Consider the following 21,399-nt stretch of genomic DNA (forward strand, 5'->3'; position numbering starts at 1 on the left):
ACGATTCTAAGATTAGCTGCTTTCCAGGCTTCAGAGGACTCCTAATGATGCTGTTCAGCCAGAAATGGCACAAATTACAGTTCTTGTATGAACCTTTCTCATATCTGTAGATGTGAGGAGTTACGGACCTAGAGATGGCCTGCCACAATCACTGGCACCTGAAAATTCATATATAATAAGTAAGGGAGCAAATACTTCTGGTTAATATCCATAGTGGTTTCTCTTCATTCAGAGTGGAAGAATACATTCCTAAACTGTGTCTGAGCCATCCACTTGTGGATCACTGAGAACTCCTCCTACAGGAATTTCTGAAGCAATGGGAACACCTTCCTCCCCTACCTTGACTGGCATTGCTGATACTCACCTTTCTGAATTATGGGAAGAAGTTGATAGGAGGAACCTTTCCCTGTGACCTGGGCCCTGAAAGACACTTTTCAGCACGAGGTCCTTTCCAGCACAAATTATTCTGTGATGTTTGGCCTCTTAAGGTAGGCTAGAGCAAAGGACAGCTATGTAATTCCTCCTTAGATGCTCTCTTCTCATGATAACCTTTGTCTTCCCTAGGTACTTTCTTTAGGAAGGTTTGCTTCCAATCTGCTGGGGAGGAAACAGAAAAGAGGTCAAGAGGTATCCCAATTTGCTCTGCGAGCTGCAAAGCCTATAAAGGCTGTATTCCAATGGATTTATGTCCTATGTCCCTCATGCTCCCATTCAACTGACCAGTATGCTGTCTCCTCTTCATATCCAGCACTTCCAAGTGTTCCTCCAGGGCTACAGCAGTAACACTCTTCCCAGCAGTATCTCAAGTTCTATCTCGCCTCCTTTCACTGTGCCCCAGCCTCCTCTGCTCAGTGCCTGTAGCTCTCTTAGAAGGCTTTTGGTTACTTTTTTGGTATGCCAAGGTCAAAAGGGAGGACCTATTGTTACAGAAAATAAGGGAAATAGCAACTCAAAATATTGAAAATTGCTGAGTCTCACAAAATTGCTGAGGCACCTGGCCATCAACAAAAGCTGATCACTTTTCTGCTTTTTTGTACAGCTGTACAAAACATTCATGTTGGGTTGGATTTCAACTTACTCAAATTTGCAGATCTTCTAAAAAATATTCGTATTGTGAAAAACAGATGAGTTTTCTGTTTGCCTCCCAAAATATAAAATTTCCGTTCTCAGAACATAGTATTTCAGCAGTAAAAATATCTGGGAGATTTCATTGTTATTTTCTTTTGGAAAAGATTCTTCAAAACATTTTAAATTCTTGAAACCAAAATACCTGATTCTCACACAAATTCAGACCAATTCTTCCTAACCTTGAGGAAAACTTCTCAGACAAGAAAAAAAAAGTTTTCTAGAGCATCAAGAAACCCCACACTACTTTATTTACCTTCAATTGCAAAGAAGGGGAGCACTACTTATGGCTATTTTACAGATGGAACTGAAGCTCAAAGGCTGAATTACTTACCGGCTGCCAGACAAAAGCGTGGTGGAATGTGGAACTGACTACAACAGTCCTGTTTTCCAAGACAGTGTCTTAAACACTGCACCATTTTTCTTGCAAGGCCCACACAGTCTGCACTATGGAGAAAGAGACCTCGGATCACAGGGTGCTAAGGTTTGACCTGAACTTTGTGTTTTGCACTCACCTGTTGTACACTGTCCACCTAGAAACAGTATATATTCCACAGCACTTTCTCAGAAGCTGGAGAATAATTTCTTTCCACTAGCAAACATACTTTTTGGGTTGTGTGGCACAACAGAAAAAGCCAATACAGCTTTTCATTTACTGCTGTGTCTGCATGTTAACATGAAGGTCAGTAGGAGTGTACATAGTACAGAGAAAATGAGTAGTTAATTATTGCTAGACTGCAAGAAGGGAAAATACATGCTTTAATTTGGTTTCGAAAAGAGCAAATCATGAGAACAACTTCTTCTTCTGGACTGTTTTTTTGTAGGAGGGCATATATAGAGTAAAATCCACGATAACTGGAGACTCTTTGATGTGCTTTGAGTATCACAGATAAGAAAATCCCCCCTCATCATTTGGAATAATCTCAGTAAATAAATACAATATTCACCAAGAAAAATCCCACTTGATTTTTCAAAATCCTGTGGGATTTCTTTTGCTGAATATTGTATTCATTTATCAAGATTGTTCCTTCTCACACGTGTATAATCTGGCAATTTGCCCATATCTTTTGCCATATTTACTCCTTCTCAAGTGTTTGTACTTGAGGGTTTCATTGCATCATCAACAGTCTGCAATGCTTCAAAACTAAGCTGTGTTTAGACCAAAATGCCAGAATTGCTCTTTATGGAACAAGTTTTAATAATTTCAAAACATCAGCATATAACAGGCCTAAACTTAGTACAACCAGTTTCTGTTGGGATCCCAAACCACTGTTTAAAACTTTTCTTCAGTCCTTCAAGGGCTAAAGGTATATTTGCTGTTCACTATATAAGGTATATTTACTACAGTCCAGCTATAGTAAGTAAGCAAAATGCATTCATAGAACAGATATTTTAAAATATTCTAAGAAGGCATTTTTATCAAAACAATCAGAACAACTTGACCAAAACCAGCAAATTTAGTTGCTCTGCAGAACACAGGCCTAGTCCCTCCCAATCACCAAATTAATAGTAGTTGAAGGTTATGAAAGTAGCAAAGAGCTCTTACTTCCAGAGCAAGGTAAGAATTCTGGAGAGCACAATTCACTACACTGAACTTCACCTGTCACTGGGTAGCTGGAAGAAGAGGCTTATGTCAAGCATCCACGAGCAGAACAAAGCAGTGTCTCAAAGCCAGTGGCAGGACTAGGACTTACCACATGAGATCAGCCAAGTCTCCAGGCAGCTGGCGCACGCCAGAGCAATCAGAAAATTTCAGTGTAAATTCTGGATAATTATTGCAGTACATTCCTTATTGACTTTACAGTTTTACCCAGACAGATAGCAAAAATTTGAAAAAGACATTCACCATCCTAATGCTTTAAAGACATGATCGATCGGCCCATTTTATTAGGTGGAACACGAGTGGGAAGTGATGCTCATTAATACCAAGGTACACCATTTTTAGAGTTTAGATTCACTTCATAACACTCAGCTGATATGAACTGCTGCAAATTCTGTACAAATTGGCAATTACAAAACTTACCAAGCTTTTCTGCACCATAAGAGATTAGTGATCATGACCAACAGACATGTATAGTTCTATAAATACTAAGTAACTGAGTTCAGGAACTCATGTTTTGCAACATTTAAGTAATATGAAGGCAAAAGGCTCAGCACCTGCCACCCGCAGCCACTGTTCAGAAGTCATCTAACTTTTTATTGGCAAGATCCAGACCCAGCAAATTGCTCAACTTCACAAAGTAAACGAGTAGCAGAGATTGTCTTATCTCTTAACCCCAAACTAAGTAATTTCACATTCTCTGTCACATCATTTACCTTGATGGTTCCACACTACCATGATGTATATTTTTAAAGCATTTGTGTCACCAAGTGACAGAAGCTGCATAATTGAGCAATTCCCACATTCTCCTAAAAGTCTTCATTTTGCAGCTTGTCAGTTACAGATGGAGTTATCTGCATTTCAGCATTGTTTTATTTTCACTGAGGAGGAATTTCAGATGAAAAAACTTTGTTGAAATGGTCTGAGGCACTATGTTTTGTTCAAGAAAACAAAAAAGCAAGGCTCCCTCATTTTTTCAGTCTCACTGAAGAAAGGTTTAAATGATAAAAACCTCTTCATTTTTCAGCTCTATTCTTCTTTCTGCAGCAAACTCTGAATTACCTTTGTGACAATGTTGCTCTGTTCTCTGTAGTGAAACTTCAAACTGAAAGAGGGTAGGTTTACATGAGATACGAGGAAGAAATTCTTCACTGTGAAGGGTGATGAAGCACTGGAACAGATAGTTCCAAGAAGCTGTGGATCCCCCATCCCTGGAAGTGTTCTAAGCCAACCTGGATGGAGCCCTGAACAGCCTGGTCTAGTGGAAGATGTCCCAGCTCATGGCAGCAGGGCTGGAACTAGATCATCTTTAAGGTGCCTTCCAACCCAAACCAATCTGTGATCCCTACACGGAATGAATACCCTCACTCTGGCTCCAACCACCATGCAAAATGACCCGAGAACTCAAAGGATTCAAACATGACCACATTTTCCCAGAAAGCAAACAGAAAATATTCTGATGCTTAGAGTGATAACAGAAGACTAAATAAAAAGTAACTCAGAGGAGGAAAGGTGTGTCTGAGTGGGAGAGTAGTGACAAAGACAGGTAGAAATGGAACAGCAAGTAGCAGAATGGCAGTTTGGAAAATAACACTGAAAACATGGAGTCTTTCATCTGTTGTCCCAATAAACTATGTGATGTCCAAAAAATAACAAACATCTGCTAACGTTAGGAATAACACTCTCTGCGCATACATTTTTCAAAACATACAGGATCCTGCAGTGGTCTTTAAAATGTTTTATGTCATAATGCTACTTACTTAACGACATTAATTTTCTCCAAGTTGAGTCTGTTTTGCCTGCAAAAGTAACTGGTAGGCAATCTCCTTGTGCTTATCCAGACACATGAGCTTTGTCATTCTGTTTACTCCCCCAGCCCTGTGGAGGAGCAGGAGTAAGAAGAATGGCCAGGGGGGACACCTGGCAGGTGCCCAAGATACCTTCCATACACAGATGCAAAACAATGAAAAAAAGTACACATTCATTTAAAAATTTTAATGTACAAATTTACACTCACCATGTTGTAACTTTCAAACTAGGGAGGAAATTACAGCAGTCTGCATGATTTATTCTATTCATTATTACAAGTGTCTACAGATTAGAAAAAAATCCTTTTTCCTTTTCTCAAGGAAATAAATATTTCATGTCTATACTCTAGAATCATTCAGTTCTCTAACAGTCTGTGAGCTATGCACCAGCATTCTCTCTTAAAACTAGCATGTTTTTATCTCTTGGGATTCCAACCAGTTGCCTTTGTTGCTCCTCATGCGCCCCCACAGCATATTCAGAATTCTCCTCCAGCGACACCCAAAGACACACTTCAGCGAAGGAAGAAGCAGCTGAAGATGTCCATCTTCAGTTTTGCAATACACCCAGCCGCCAACATTATTTTCTTCCAAATGGATCCGACCACACTTTTAACCCTACAAATCAAATATGAGAATACCAGCAGTTGATAATTAGACTGTTGGAGAAAAAAAAAACCAAGAGGTCTGCTATTCCAGCATTGTGTATTAAGCAATGAAAGAAGCCAACAATTTCTGCACTGAATTCGCAACTCTGCTTAAACTTGCAAAGATATATAGAAAGACAACCTCATGTTGATCTTAAGCTTCAGATAATGGAAAAATCTATCACAGTCATAGGTAAGGTGTTCTGATATTGTTGGATCAATCCTTTAGAACTGCACCTTACACTTAAATTTGTCTAGCTTTCATTTTCAACTAATGGATCTCATAACTTATCAGCAGCTAAATTCAAATTAAAAAGTTATACTGAGGAGAACTGGTCATCAAGTACGTGCATCTTGGATAAATGAGCCAGTCCAATCCTCTTGAACATTCAGTAAAAAAGACAGGTTTACCAGATCTCTATTTCACAGTACCCTTCCAATACTTCCCTTCAGCATTTTACCACTTCCCTAAAAGGCACTAATGATCTAACCAATACGTGTTGTAAGATCATGGTTTTAATCCTATTTGATTTTCCCCCGCTGCTGATGTGAGGCTTTTTCAAAAAAAAAATACACTACCCTTTAACATATTCAGATATTACCTGTTTCATCAAGACAGGCACTCTCACATCTTTAATCAAGAAGTGCCAACCTTGCATAATGAACAGCCATTCCATTTACCATTATGAAAAAATGAACTATCAAGAATAGTCTGCCATACTTGAATTTTACTGCCCTTGTATGCTTTTCTAAGGCTTCCACTAGCAACAGCAAGGATCCAAAAGCTATTAGCATTGCATTCCAAATTTTCCTTGATGTGTAGTGGATTTCTGCATGGCCCATCCATCCGTGAGGCTGGAAGGCACTGCCAAAGTGCTGGTGAACTGTGTTTCAGCAGAATTCAGTATTCCACAAAACTTTACAGCTACAGCTCAACCTATCCATAGTTCTTGTTTGCTCTGAGCTGGTTCAGAAGTGGAAACTGGCATCTATTTAAGAAAGTGTGAAGGCAACAGAAACTCTGCAATTTATTTGGCCAGTTAAGTCAATTTGAGTGTCACTAAACCCATAATTTTTTAGTGAGGAATTAGCCTGAAAAATAATTTAATGGCAAGTTTATTAAATATGTTTTCTCTGAATGTATTCTTCACTGTATTATTTAAATCCATATAAATATTCAGGCGTTACTTCAAGATGGTCTTTAAGACCATCAATGCAAACACATAAATCAAGTGTACCTGCAGGCTGAATATCCTCTTGAACAATACCAGCTCGGTTTATTGACTGTTCTTTCTCTGGAAAACACAAAAGAAAGGATACTACTGAAAAAAAGAAAATACCAGATATCTTGATTGCTCCCAATAAAAGAATCTTAAAAATTTTATTAATTCTAGATGCTACACCATAAATTCTGTTGGGTATCTACCTACACAATGCAAATGTAGTATTCCTACTTCACTAAGAAACTAATAGCTAGTATGTTTTGAGAGACTACATACAATAAGATAAGAATCTTAAAACAATGCCTACTGTTTAATAAAAGATGCCAAAACACCTTTCATGATCCCAACACTTAATGAATTACTTCTAGAAGCTATGATTCATATGCTCAACATGAAACTAGTCAAAAGCTTTTTTCCTTTGGACAATTCCCATTTTCAGGCCGTTGAAAGATCTTGTAAACAGATTTCATGACAGCACCTACAAAATTATTGCTTGTAAACTTTGTGAAATTCAGTATCTGAGGGATATTTCTCCATACATTGGGCCTGTTTCAGGCTTTTCTTTTTTCTCTGAAAGACTCAACCACTTTCAAGAAGAGAAATGGAGAAAATGATACTATTTTCCCTTACTAAATGCCCCTCCTTTTCTTACATACTTCACCACCACAGTGGTACTTTGAAGCAGGAAGTCAAAGCTCAGGTGAATTAACCTTTTGCCCACACCACTGAACTTCTGAGGCCTTTAAGAACCTGCAGGGTGCGTATTCTCAGAGGAAGCTCAGAACTAAGCTCACCTTAAAACTTAAATTTTTCATTATCCTATCCCACTGGGAATGCACTGGCACTACATGTTATCAGGCTGTCTAGGTACAAGCCTAATGCTACTGGAGCCTAGCAGGAATATCACAGTAATTGACTCTCTTGCAAGGGGACAGGCACTAGAGGCCGATCCACCTTCTCCAGTTCCGTTCACTGAGCATGGTAATTCCATTTCATCTTTTTTAGGAGACAAAATCTCAAGGAACTGTCTAATTTCAAAGGAAAAGGTACAAAACCCAGAAGGGGAGAACAGAATAGATTAGGGCAAGGAATGAGACTTCCTGTAGGATATGAAGGAAAAAGATATTTAGTCTTAAGTGGAAACCTAGATTAGAAGAGAGGCAGGGACCAAAACAGGAACCAATCTGAGAGTTCTGAGGACACACTTGGGTCGAGCAGCAGGAGCTGTTAACTGGTCAGGCAGAGAAACCAGTGCAAAGAAGTAAGAGATGATAAATATGCAGATAGGACACAGAACCGTCATTAGGGAGACTGATGTGGGGCCTGCAAACTACTGGGAATGCAGGTAAGTGAAAGAAAGGACAACAAGGAAGATTGAGTCTTGGTGAGAGGAGAGCCACCGCACAGGATTGGGAAGGAGCCAAGTCTCACAATTTAGAAAATCAGGAAATCTGTGAAAATGTCACAAACAGAAGTTGTCAAACCACTGTTTTAATTAATCCATGTGGAAAAGGTCTGTGCTGAAGGTCTCACAGTTCCACAAACATAGCATCCTTCAATAAAAACTTGCTTTTAAGTTAAATTTTACTTCAGCTTTGATGCAAGGCCAAAGCCCCTCCAGTAAGATCAGTAAGTTTGTTATCCTTTTTTATTTTTCCTTCCTAGAAATCTTCAGTTGTCTTGGCAGATTAACCACATGTATCTTCATGTGATCAACTTGCTTAGTTTCATACAAATTAAAGTGAGGGGGCGAGGCTGGTTGCACCAGAACTTTTTCCTCCATTTCCTTTAGCAGTATTTCACAGAAGTCGAGGAGTAACAGGTGCTCCCCTATGGAATACCCGCCTGGAGCCACGGAGGCTTTGCACCTGGATCTGCAGGTGCTCTCTAGGGCTTCCTGGATTGAGTCAATTGTGGGCTTTTGCAGCTTTTCCTGGCAGGTGTTTCTGGCAGGAAAGCGGGGTTTTCCTCAGGTGTCAGTCTGAGAGACTCTGCAGACTGAGATCAGCTCTAGCAAATCATCACAACTGGTTGCCAAGTTTTAAATCACATTTTCAACTGCAGCTGGAAAACAAAACTCAAACAGCTCATAGAATCATTGAATAGTCTGGGTTTGAAGGGGCCTTTAAAGACCATCTAGTCCACCTCTCCTGCACTGAGCAGGGACTTCTTCAGCTAGATCAAGTTGCTCAGAGCCCTGTCCAACCTGATCTTGAATGTTTCCAGGGATGGGACACCCACCACTCCTCTGGGCAACCTGTTCCAATGGTTCACCACCATCATAACAAAAAAAAGTATTCTTTCTGTCTACTCTGAATTTACCCCGTTTTAGTTTAAAACCATTACCCCTAGTCCTATTGCAACAGGCCCTACTAAAAAGTCTGCCCCAGCTTTCTTACAAGCTCTCTTCAAGTGTTCTACAAGGTCTTCTCGAAGCCTTCTCTTCTCCAGGCTAAAGAATCCCAACTATCTCAGCCTTTCTGCATAGGAGAGATGCTCCAGCTCTCTGATCTCAATTTCTTCAACTGCATCTCAATCCTCTAAGAAACCCTGACGGGTGTTCTAAATCACGTGCTGGCCAATAACTCGAAATAAGGGTACTGCGAGCTGTATCATTTCGGGTTTTCAGGTATCTCCTAGGCGAGCAGGAAAGCCCTCGGGAGTCACTCAGAAGCAGCAGCCCCAGCATTCCCCCAAGCCCGGGCACAGACCGCGCCACGGCCGGGCCCAGCCACGGCCCCCGCGCAGGGACTCACTGTATTCCTCCGGAAGCAGCAGCGGCCGGAAGTAAATGGGGTAAAAGGCGGCTCCCACCACGGCCACGAAGGCGCCGAAGATGCCGAGGGTGCGGGACAGCCCCGCCATCGCCCCGGCGGACACGGCGCGGGGCCTGCGGGCGCCTTCCGGGACACGCGGGAGCGGCGAGGGGCGGCCCGGCCCGGCGGGAGCAGCGCCCCCGCGCGGCCGGCGGGGCGCAGTGCGGGCACGGGCCCGGTGCCGCCGCGCTGTCAGGCCGGCCCGGGCAGCCCGAGATGATGCGCCCCAGGCCCGCCGCCCCGCCCTAAAGCGCCTCGCCCGACAGCGGGAACGGGAGCTAGCCCGGGTCGCGACTGCGCTGGTAGCGCAGCGCCGAGGCGGGAGGGCGGGGGCCGCCGCGGAGCCGCCAGGGCAGCGGGCGGGCGCGCGCGGCCGTGCGCGGGGATCCCTCCCGGGCGCGCCGCTCCCGGGACGCCGCCCGGCGCCTGCTGTACGGAGCTGCGAGGAACCTCCAAAGAGCAGCGCGGCACGGCCGGCGCTCCGCGTCTCCTGGCCCAGCCCCTCCGCACCTGCGGCGGCGGAGCGAGGCCCTGCCCGGCTCTGCCCTGCCCTGCCCTGCCCGGGCGGCGGCCCCTCCTCCAGGAAGCCGGATCTGCCGCATCCTTGTCGCCGGGCCGGCCGCCCAGTCCCGGGCGCGCTGGGCACCGCCGCAGCAGCAGCATGCGGCCCCCGGCCGAGCCCCGCGGCCCCCCTCCGCTGCTCCTCGTCCTCCTCACGGTGAGTGCCGCCGGCCCCGCACCTGCCCCCGCGCCCCGGCCCAGCCCGGCGTCGCAGCAGGGGCCGGTCCGTGCGGGGCCGTGGGTCGTACGCGCAGGGCGGAGGGAGCCGGCGTCCGGCGGTGCGCGGAGGGGCTCGGTGCCGGGGCCGCCCCTCGGAGCCAGCCCCCGGCTGTCCGGCCTGGCCCCGCGCCCCCTCCCAGCCCCCAGGGTCACGCTGCCTTACCGAGCTGGGGGACGCCGAGTCGGCACATCGAAGTGTTAAGCCTTCTGCCCTGGGTAACGATAAATTTCTGGAGTGGATAGAATGGGGAGGCCTTTGACATCTGCTTACAGCATGCCGACTGCGCATAGTGCTGCACTGGCTTATGGAAATAACTGCTTTTTAGGGGCACCTACTAAAACTACTTTTTCATCTTTTATGCTGCTAAGCATAAGCTCTGGTCAAAGTCTTTGTATGCCTGTACTATGTTGGTGCTGATGGAAAGCAGCAAATCAATACCCCTTTTTGTCATGTCTTCACACATCTTAAAATGTAGCATGATGTGTTGGGCATTTGCAGGTGAAGGACTGCGGTTATCTTCAGGTTCTGTGCAAACAGGTGCAGGTTTCATAGGGTTATGTGGAACTCGTGGAGGGTCCTGTTGAGATCAGCAAGTGAAAGAATACTTGCTCAATCATTTCTGTATTATTACGTGATTGAAAATGTTCAGATTCCTAATACTTGCTGTGTTTGCCTCCCAAATTGATTTTTATACCAAGATCTGATGGGATGACTTGGGCTAATTCATTCAGATTCGGCAGGATTTAAGAAAAGAAAAAAAAAAAACTTTTACAGCTTTAGTGGCTAAGTTGCCCCACACAACAAAGCCTTTATGTCTGCCTTGTTGAACTTTACATAGTTCATGGTAATATTTCGAATCAGCATAGCTGGCCTCTTTGCTGTGCTGGGAAAGTTTTGTATTTAAGTCTCATAATCACTCTCAATGTGTAATTCTTTCATCCTTACTCTGTGTCAGAGGTGATGCACATTTAACTCTGCCCTATCTTACATAACAAGAAGGGAAGAGGGTTCCTCACCAAGTAGGAGCATTTAAATGATAGACACTCCATGCACTGTGTAGAGGTAACCAAGTGGTAACGGAGACTCAGTCATGGTCTGAAAGTTTATGGTCTGCAGTCTCTGCCAGACCTCCATCGCTGTGGGGTTGCTCAGGGTTCTTTGCTCCATGCTGTTTACTGGATGAGCCTCCTGAAGGGTTTGTTAGGTGGGATGGAACAGCAGACTCAAATATACTTCATGCATTTTGGCAGCACACACTTCAAGTAATACCCAGGGACCAAAGAATGCAAAGTAAAATCTCCTGTGGGGAGCCATTTAGCAGATCAGGCACTACAGGAAAGGCACTAGATCAGCAGAGCTGAAGCTAAACTTACGCATCAGCAGTCGTGGTGCATTGTGCTTAAGTGCTCTAGGAACATCATGGAAATTGTTCTGCAAATAACTGGCTTTGGGTTTCAGATCTTACTGCTTTGGGATCCCCACCACAAAATTTCTGCCATTCACTGGAAATAAGATGAACGTATTCATGCACTGCTGGATATTTGTCAATGAACTGTGGCAGACCCAAACTGTCTTTGCTGGAGGCTAGTTCCCATCTCTCTGTATTGGATAACCACTGAGAAAATTGAGAGCTGGCTGTGTATGTTTTGACAGTAAGTGTGTGTGGTGTGGTAAGCACACAGTAGTACCCCTATGCTTTGCAGTATCTACCTGGTAGACTTTTATGTCTTGTGATACGCACATGGCATTGTGTTCATAGTATATTACCCTCTTCCTCATGGCACAGCCCCCATATCACAAAGATTAAGCTACTTACAAGCACTCTTTATTGTAAGATCAAGAAATATGAATTATAACCATCAAGTACAAGAGGTTTAGGATGATCTGTTACGGCTGCTATGGGCTTTTAATGCTTTTGGAAGTATTTAAACCAAAGAGTTATTACATTGGAAATGTAAAAGAATAGTATCTTTTGTCAAGTCAGGCTCTGAAAGAGACTCAAATTAGTATTAAAATCAAGGCTCTCTCATCAACTTTTATCTCAATATTTGTGTATGTGTTTTATCCCAACATATGGTAGACACCATACTATGTGTTCCAATGGACACCAACCTCCTGTTGCTATTCATTTTTTAGCCCCTTCAGTTTGCATAGTTTTTACAATATCAAAAAATCACAGAATATTCTGAGTTGGAAGGGACCCACAAGTATCATCAAATCCGACTCTTAAGTGAACGGCCCATAAAGGGATCAAACCCACAACCTTGGCATTATTAGCACCATGCTCTAACCAATATCCATTTTGTAGAGTGGGAAATAAGGCAGAGAGGAAGGCTGTCACTCCGAGACTGCCTGTTGTAGAAAGCCAAAATACTGAGTTGCATAGTGTATTGTGTTTAGCATTTTTTAGTGTTTTGTTTGTTCAAGTTGTATATCTTGGTGCTTACATGTGTTTATCAGTGTTCAGCATCACTGCACATCTCGCTTGCAGTGTCTCTTGTCAGATTCAAGAAGATAAAGAGCATTTGGTTGCACTTACGGAAAGTGGTTCAAGTGACAAGTTCAGAAACCTAGGAACACTAAATAAATTCAGCGATCTAGAGCTACCCATCTGCTAGCAATGATATCTAGCTTTTTCATCTAAAAGTTCCCTCATTCAGTTACATCTTCCAATGTCTGCCCTTAATAAAGTCAAGGTCTTGAAGTAAATAACCCCTCTATGCATAGTTGTGTTCCACTAACAACCCTTGAGCTCTTTTGTGCCTCTAAGGAGGCAGGGAACGGAGGGAAAAATAACCTTTGATCACACAGTTAAATCCAAAATCCTCATCTGTATGAACAAGGAAGTAGTGTAGGACTTAGTTCTGACTTTTCCTAATATTAACACCTTCACAGGCCTTCCTGGCTTGATGTTTTTTCAGTGTAGCTCTCAAGGAGTGTCAACGTATTTTTAAGAAATAAAAAGAGTTTATCATTAGGCACTTCTACTGATCCCCATATTGGACTGTGGGCAAGTCCTCCAGGTGCACAATACACAGTTTCTATGATTAGTTGAATCATAATCATATGATTAGAAATCTATTAATGACTAGGCCAAACCTTTTAAATATTTTGAAAATCACAATGAAAAATCCATCAATCCAAGATAGGTATCCAAGACAAATTTTATTTTAATTTGTTTAAGCTTAGCGAATTTAAAAGTTACCCAAGACAGATCTCATTTTGGGCAACCTTAATGACCATCTTCCCTGGTAATCCTAAGTGACAATTCTGAATATTTTAGAGCAGGGGGCCTGGTGGAGCTGCTGTGCTGGTGGCTGGCCCTCAGAGCTGAGTAATCCCCAGTATCCTTGGCAGTGCATCAAGCTGGATGCTGACTGCAGGGCAGAAAGAAAAGAAGCTGTTTGAAGCCTTAGAGACAAGAACTTTAGCGTAGAGGATATTCCTGTTGTATGTCTAGGCACTCACTCTCAAACTATATATAGCATACATAGCTGTGGAGAGCTGCTCAGATTTCCAAGTCCATCTTCAGGATAGGAACATGTCAAAAATGAAACACTTCATGAATATTAATTCATTCTCAGCAAACCTCTGTTGTTGTTTTCTCCTTCCGGGACCTGCATGACAGGTAACAAAATTAGCTAACTTTTTAAGAAGGTACAGAAACATCAGGCTAGGATGGCAATCCTAGGAAACAATGATACGACGAATACATGCCAGTACCTTTCCGTGTACACTCCTTAGGCCTGATCCTAGGAACATGTGTAAATAGCATGACGTGTAAGTTGCTATCTTAGACCAGATTCCGCTTGCGTAAGGGCTGAAGGATACACCCTGTAAGTAAAATTTGTTTGTAGAAGCATGTGTAACTTGGAGAACTTGAGGTAGGGAAGTTGTTACCATTAAAATCTTGATGGTGGCTCCCCAGTTATCCATGTCTGCTTGCTGTGTAAAAGAAACCTCATATTTTCAAGTTAAAAGTATGGTTTATAAACATGCTTATGCAGTGTTCTGTTATTACTGTGAATATATAATCATATAAACTTAGATTCTTTGATTAACATGTTTGTGTTTGGGTTTTCTTCCAGAACTTTGTGATGTCCTTTGGAAAGGAGACATTACAGACAACAGCAGTTACTCCACAGTTTCAGAAAAATATGGATTATGTGGACTTTATCCATTTAAACATTTTAGAAAAGAAAGTTCTTAACAATTCTGAGGTTTCAGTTCAGTATTTATGTTCTAAGCCTTGTATTATCAGTTTGGAAGCAGTAGCTTCCTCCGAGTTCAGGACTGGTGTACCGGTGTATAGAAGGAGATGGAAGGATGAGAAGAACCTTTATGTTAGCAGAACTCGACAAGTACACTTGAAATTTCCAAGCATCATGGTTTACAGAGACGATTATATCATCAGAAACTCAATAATAGTGCACAGTGTGATACTGTACGCATGGATTAGTCACAAATCAGCTAGCAGCTATGATGATGAGCAGAGTGAAGACTACCAGGCTGCGGTTGCCAAGAATTACACATTTTTAGAGGCAGTTCCACCTTTTGAACGGCCATATAAGGACCACAAAGTTTGTCTTCAGTGGGGTGCTGACTATTTGTGGATGCTCCAGGCGAATAGAATACCTCAGTGCCCTCACGAAAGTGGTAGGTGCACTTTTTTTCCTCGCGGAAACTAATAACATCTCTGGTAAACTGTTAAAAAGTGCCTACTGGTAGTAAATAGTAAATGTTACATACAGTGGTTTACTTGGGAAGCATTGTTGAACATGTAATCTCCGTAACCGTGAGGTTAGAGTTGCTGAAGCCATCCTGTTCTTCAGATTGTTTCTTCACAGCCAGCCTGGAGGTTGGTAGCAGGCTGGCCCTCTATTTTCTAAGCATATTCAAACAACTTTAGTTAAAACCCAGCAGTGTCAGTGGACATCGTTCCTTTATCTTCAGAGAGAGTTGTTCAGTCCCTTGCTGCATTATTTCAGAGTCAGTTCTGCAGTTCATGCACACATAATTCTCGAACAAGTAGTCTTCTTCTGCTTAAGATGATGGCCTCACACTCAGAAACATATTTTCAGGTCTTTGTAGTGAACTAAACTTTATAGCACCATGTTTTTTTCCCCTAGAACCATTATGAACAAGCATTTTAGGAAAAAAAATAGTGGTTTTAAATAAAAAAGCATGTGTTGCCAACTGTATAGATTACTGAAACAACTTTGCTTTCTAAACTTTTTTTTCTGCCTATCTTCAGCTTTACACTTGCTGAGAATTCTTTTTGCCCTCAATGCATACTCAAAGCAGAACCTAAAAAGAAAGAGCCCATTTGTTCCTAAATTGTTCTCTCCTTGAAAATCCCATAATGGTATTTGTGTCATTTATTTTCGCTACATTTGCATATAAATGCTCTGAAGAAGAACAGGGAACATCTTGCTTCCCTTAGGGGCTTTCTAAAATACTTGTTGGAGACAGCATGTGCTATCTGACAACACTGTGAAACATCTTATTGTCTGTGTTATCTATTTCTTAAATCAGTATAATAGACAATAGGAGGAAATAACATTCAAATTTTGGTTCTTAAAATAATATTGTAACAAATTGCTTAGGGTTTGGTTTATTTTGTTGTTTTCTTGGGGTTTTTTGTTTGGTTTTTGGGTTTCTCTAGGCAAGCTGATGATACATCATGGCCTTGAAGATTTTTCTCCTGTTTCTCAGGAGGGCAGCTTCATCAGTTTTATTACAGGATTATCCATATCAGTTAAGAACAGAATTGGTATCTATGCATACGTATAATATAGAGAGGTGCAAGTGGAGAGCAAGTCCAAGAGATGTGGAGTAATGTCACTTAGGCTTGACCAAAGATAGGATGAGATTTAAATGAGTAACATAAATTAAGACTTCTTGTTTACTAACTGGTTCTTTAAGTATCTTAGATTTAAATAAGTCTGCTCTTTCCCTGCTTCTAATTCCATCTGGAAACAGGCTCAATTTCACTTTTCATGGGTTATTTGGTCCAAGACTGTAATGTATTTAATAGCAGCAACTATTTAACTACAAGTGAACTTGTGTTTAAGGACTTATTGAAAGTTTGTATTAACTTTTAATCTGTTGTGTGGTTTAAATGTTTGACTGTAGGAGTGTGATCTTATTAATTAGTTACCAATGCTTTCTGTCTGTCAGATAAAGAAAGATTGTATTTTGCAGATGGTGTCCAGCTTCTCGAATTTATATATGCTTCCAGTGGAGAAAAAACAGGAATTGTGAAGAAATTTGAACAGTTTGAAAACAGAGAACTTGAGACAGTCAGACAACATCAGATTGATTATCCCATGTAAGTATATGCAAGTAATTGAACGGGGCCGTATTTGGGTTTCGAAGGCTATAGAATGTACTTAAACTCTTGGACTATACCACAAATTAAAGGAATACTGCCTAGTTTGAGAAAAGGTGCCAAAGGAACCTAGTTAGCAGACCCTTCTGATTCCAGTTTTGGACAGGCTTAAGCTGAACCTCAGGAAGATACTTACAGTATGTGTTAGTGCAGTGCTGTGTAGGAGGTGTGACTGGTAGGTGTCACTGAATGGGTTAGGTACAGTTAGGAGGCTGTTAGCTGTATCCTGCGGTCATGATCAGACTGCTGCCTCATGACTAGCTAACCTGGGGTTTTCTGCATTACAGACAGATCTGCATTTCTAACATTGTTTGCAGACCAAGAGCAGAGTAGGATTTCTTGCAAGGGCAAGTGGCATGAACAGCTTTATCCCTATAAATTCACACTGTAGTGTATTTTGCAGCTGACAAGCCCTTAGTGATAGAATCCTCTGCCTAGATAAGTCTTTCAGTTTGAGCTCACTCCAATTCCTTCTACCACTGCTGTGTAAACTCTCCTATTTAGACAGGAGTACAACTCCTTAGCCGCTGCGCACTTTTCAGTTACAGAGAAATCACTCTCGTAAGGTCATCCTGCTCAACTCTGGTCCCCCTTCCCAAAACTGTCACAACTCTTCAGTCATATTTTGCAACTTGAGGGGAAAAGAGATATATAAATATACCTCCCTTCCACCAGATCCTCTTACCCTGGCAACATCATTACAGAAGTAAGAAATGATTGCAGGAACTGGAACTTGCCTGCTGGTTTGCATTTGGCCTGCGGCCACAAGAAGAGTGCCAAAGAAGACTTGCCAGAGAGCACAGGTTGCATGCAAATTACTAGCTCTCAAACCATAAATGAAGCCATAAGTACAGAGCAATTTTTAGCTCCTGGTCTCTTCAGGATGGGTCTGCTGCCCTTTGCTCACCAACACAGTTGCATTCTGCTTCTGGCACTGAGGCACTCAAGCTCTTATTTAGAGTATATGGCATGAATTTATGCAGCTTTGTACCCACTCCACATAGTTCTTGCCTTCAGGTGATGTCTTCAGTGTGTGTCGTGGCTGTGTGACAGAACAGTGGTTCCCCACTCTACAAAAGGTCAACAGAAGCAGATGGATCTAGCTGAGGTGACTTGTTTGGCTCAATCAGGGAGTTGTAAAGAAAGAGCCCGAGATAGGTAACTGTCATTTGAGGTGGAGAGCCTTAGGGCAGGCTGGGACTGTAAGGGACTACTCACACTGTTTGGCATTCTGCAGCAATGGGGATACGAAATGAGTCAGCATTGTCCCAAACTCTGTCCCAAAAAATGTGTCCAGAACAAATACGGTCTCAGACTGGCAGTCAAGGATTGAATGGAGACTGAGGCAATTGAGTTTGCTGTATTGGCAGAGATGATAGATGAAAAGAACAATATATAAGCATGGATACATGAGCAGTATTTCTGGAAGCACAATGTTTGCCTGTAGGTCCTAACAATCAATATACAAGTGATTGTCATTTACAAACCTTTCTACCTCATCCATGTACCATCTCTGGAGAAAATAGTGTTATTAGCTATTTGAGGCATAGTTTCCATTAGGGAAAACTTAATCACCCTTGAATTTTTTTTTAAAGCAGGAAAGCAGGTGTTCGGCTTTCAGACCTACAGTGGTTTAGTTTAGGAAAAGATACAAGGTACTCATGCTAAGCAATTTCTTGAGAGAGAAGCAAGGCAAGCTGACCCAATTCTAAAATATTATAAACAAATATTGACCATTTTTATTGATTATAGAAATGCAAAAGGTCATTAAGTCTCTTTCTGAAGGTCACTAAGAAAAGTGAACTATTTCATCAGATATGATAATAATTATAATGCTTTGCTGAATTGTACATTGGAGGTACAATTTTCAAAGTCATTCAGCATTGACCTAACTGCTGTGGCAATGTTACAGGAATAAGTGATCAAATTTCTGTTAAGAGCATGGAAGCAGATTTAGTCTGGCACAGAGGAACTCCTTAAAATTAGAGACTGTGGTATAAATTCTGCTTTTAGTGCCTCAACCAGCTTTGAACGGAAATTTCTAAGTACATAGCACTTAGAACACTGTTGGTGTTTGTTTTTTTATTTTGCACTGTTCATAGTTTGCAGAGGCTCTGCCTTTATTTATCCTATGATACTTCTGTGACACCTATTCATACCTATCTGCACTGTCCAGAGATTGGATTCATTTTTAACTGCTTCTCCCAAGCACATTTTCACAGTTCTCTTTTAGTATAGAAGACACAGCTTATAGTTTTTACTGGCTTTGACAATCAAGGTGACAAGACCATGCATCTGGGGATTTGGTTCTGTAGTCTGTATGTGGGAGGTTGGCTCCAGTTTTTCTCGGTTGTGTTTTCAGTTCCTTGTTGATGTGGGATCTGGAAGCAGCTCTGACCCAGCATTCTGGAATTGATTCAGATAATGCTTCCTTACTCTCTTCTCCTGTTGTTACCACAAAAGTCTGCCGTTAGAGATCAAAGATCCAAGAGTCTTAAGTGTGGTTGTTCTGAGGGTTTTCAATGCAGAGGATTTTTTCTATTCTGAAGATTACATGTGTGAAACAGATTTGCTAAATTAAAGTGAAATGCATGCTTTTCAAATTATATAGAGAGATTTCTCATCAGGAGTGGATTTTTTGTTTGTTCTTGCTCATGCAGGTTCACCGTTTCAATCTGGCTGTATCTACTCCATCACTGTGAAAAGGATCTGTGTGGTATACTCTATTTTATTGATTCAAAAGAAATGTATGGTACTCCTGCTGTATTTCTAAATGAGGAAGGTAAGGGATATTATTAATGGCTTTCAGAAGAGGTCTAATACAGTCTTTTTAGATCTGTGCCTAGGAATAACATTTATAAAAGTACGTTATCAGACCTATTTTGTGAAATTGATCCCTTGCAAAATGCATCTTTTTGACTATAATGTCTCAGTAGGAAAGTAGCTACTAAATTAACAGAAGACTGAGAAGTAGTTGCATAGCATCTAGTCTTGGCAAACTTCAGGAAATGTCTGCTTTGTCAGGAGAATAGCCTGAATCTTACAGCCAGGAACATAAACTGAGATTAAACAGTCTTACCTGTTACCTCAATGAACAAGCTTTCTTGTTATTATTGAAGTGTTATTTTAAATTGATCTTAATTCCTATATACATACAACATAAAAAGTTTTGATAATTTGAAGTAACCTCAGAAAAAGCCCAAATCATTCAAGGTCTTGCCTGCATTGCAGTGTTCAAGAAACAGTCTGTTTCCCTGGTCCAGAGGAAAGAGGTAGCACTGTCTTAGTCTCACAAAACTTGCAGTAGGGGGTCTATTCTTGTTAGAAGGCAGCTGGGAGCTGGCTGCCAGGCTCACAGAGGAAATAAGCAGGCAGAGTTTTAAAAGTGCACACCTGGCTTTCTCATCATACGTTTTTTTCATCCTTCCTTGCAAGTTTGACAACTGACCTCTTCCTCTCTGTTATTTTTGTCATTTTCGTTTTCTCTGTCATGTAGCCAATTTTGATAATTAATCTGTCCATTATAAACCAGATGCTTTTCTTTGAAGAACAAAAAAAATGGAAGTTATCAGCTTGACCTTAGATTTATTTGGCAAGGTTTTAGGGCCAGTTTTATTCTCAGTGTTAGGCTAGATTATCATAATAGCCTGTCCTGGTCTTAAAAGCTCAGACCATGAGTGTAGCTTTTGCAGGTCCAAGAAGTGGAGGGTAGAGTCATCTTGTACTTGATCATTGCAGTCACATGTCACCAGTTGAGTGCTGAGTGGATGCCACTGTTTACTGGTCCCTCGTGCTGTTTACTGCAAGTCACAACTGCTTTCTGGTGTTTGAGATCAACTGTGGAGCCTCCCTGTTTGCCTTAGATTTAGTCTGTTTAACCCTCAGACAGTTGGTTTTCAGTCTGTGGTTTCATGTGGGAGCCTGAGCATCAGCATCTGAGATGTGTAACTGAAATACTGTGGAGCACTGTCTGTGGGACTCTCTGAGAGCTGGTGTATGGGTTGGTAAGTGCCCACATTTCTGTTGTTGGTGATGAAGGGGCTGAAAAGGACAGAATCACTGTGAAGAATGCATTAGTAAACCCATTCTTGCTGCTAATGTTTCTGTGGTGTTTATTTTCTTATTCTTCCTTTCTTGCTGTCAGGTTATGTGCATATTCAGATGCATCTCGTGAGAGGGGATGACCTTGCAGTGAAAACTAGCTTCAGCCTTCCTCTGAAGCAATGGTTTCGACTGGATATCTCCTTTAAGGGTGGACAGGTATGCTTGCTAATGAATTACAGGATCAAGGCTGAGATTTGTATAATTTGATTGTGCCTCTGACGACTCGTTAGTAGCTGAGACTGAGAGAAATACTGTAAATTGTATATGCTGACAAAGCAAAAGAAAATGTAAAACTAGAAGTTGAGGACATGTTCAGACCATCCTGCTTTGGGAAATCAACTTTGATTAATTGAGTTGGATTGAGTGCACCCTCAGCAAGTTTTCTAATGACACCAAGCTGTGTGGTGTAGTTGAGATGCTGGAGGGAAGGGGTGCCATCCAGTGGACCTGGACAGGCTTGAGAGGTGGGCCAGTGTGAACCTTGTGATGTTCAACAAGTCCAATCCACCTGGGTCAGGGGATTCCCAAGCACAAACATGGGCTGGCCAGAGAGTAGGTGGAGAACAGCCCTGGGGAGAAGGACTTCAGGCTGTGGATTGAAAAAAAATCATTGAATCATTTGGGCTGGAAAAGACCTCAAAGATTATCGAGTCCAGCGTTTGACCAAACACCACGATACCAACTAAAACCAGAGCACTGAGTGTCACATCCACTTGTTCCTTGAACACTTCCAGGGATGATGACTCCACCACTAACACGGGCAGCCTCTTCCAGTGCTTGACAACCCTTTCAGTGAAGAAGTATTTCCTAACATCCAATCTAAACCTCCCCGGGAGCAACTTGATGCTGTAATAAATGTACCCTATAACATTTCTTTTATTGTAATTAATATTTTGTGCTCTTTTAG

General features: G+C 42.0%; 2 protein-coding genes and 1 long non-coding RNA gene across 9 annotated transcripts in view; 1 reads left to right on the forward strand and 2 right to left on the reverse strand.

The window, feature by feature from the left end:
* LOC109144929 overlaps positions 1–1,630 on the reverse strand; it is a 37,993-nt gene extending 36,363 nt beyond the window's left edge. For all 7 annotated transcript variants that reach the window (XR_005601831.1, XR_005601827.1, XR_005601833.1 and 4 more), the window contains exons 1-3: positions 1,460–1,630; positions 721–917; positions 365–594 (exon numbers count right to left, since the gene is read on the reverse strand). This is a non-coding gene — a long non-coding RNA (uncharacterized LOC109144929). The remainder of the gene's footprint in view (positions 1–364; positions 595–720; positions 918–1,459) is intronic.
* Positions 1,631–4,699: 3,069 nt separating this feature from the next.
* Positions 4,700–9,797, reverse strand: SMIM20 (small integral membrane protein 20). Its single transcript, XM_039551477.1, has 3 exons — positions 9,157–9,797; positions 6,416–6,472; positions 4,700–5,148 (listed from the first exon to the last, which is right to left on the reverse strand). The coding sequence occupies exons 1-3, from the start codon at positions 9,263–9,265 to the stop codon at positions 5,111–5,113; spliced, it is 204 nt and encodes a 67-aa protein (XP_039407411.1). The 5' UTR covers positions 9,266–9,797; the 3' UTR covers positions 4,700–5,110.
* SEL1L3 (SEL1L family member 3) overlaps positions 9,755–21,399 on the forward strand; it is a 36,002-nt gene continuing 24,357 nt past the window's right edge. Inside the window, exons 1-5 of the mRNA XM_039551476.1 lie at positions 9,755–9,934; positions 14,086–14,653; positions 16,202–16,328; positions 19,049–19,170; positions 20,533–20,648. Of these exons, the coding sequence (XP_039407410.1) occupies positions 9,878–9,934; positions 14,086–14,653; positions 16,202–16,328; positions 19,049–19,170; positions 20,533–20,648 (990 nt within the window). The 5' untranslated portion in view covers positions 9,755–9,877. The remainder of the gene's footprint in view (positions 9,935–14,085; positions 14,654–16,201; positions 16,329–19,048; positions 19,171–20,532; positions 20,649–21,399) is intronic.

Source organism: Corvus cornix, chromosome 4 (assembly GCF_000738735.6).
Source record: "Corvus cornix cornix isolate S_Up_H32 chromosome 4, ASM73873v5, whole genome shotgun sequence".
Taxonomy (NCBI): domain Eukaryota; kingdom Metazoa; phylum Chordata; class Aves; order Passeriformes; family Corvidae; genus Corvus; species Corvus cornix.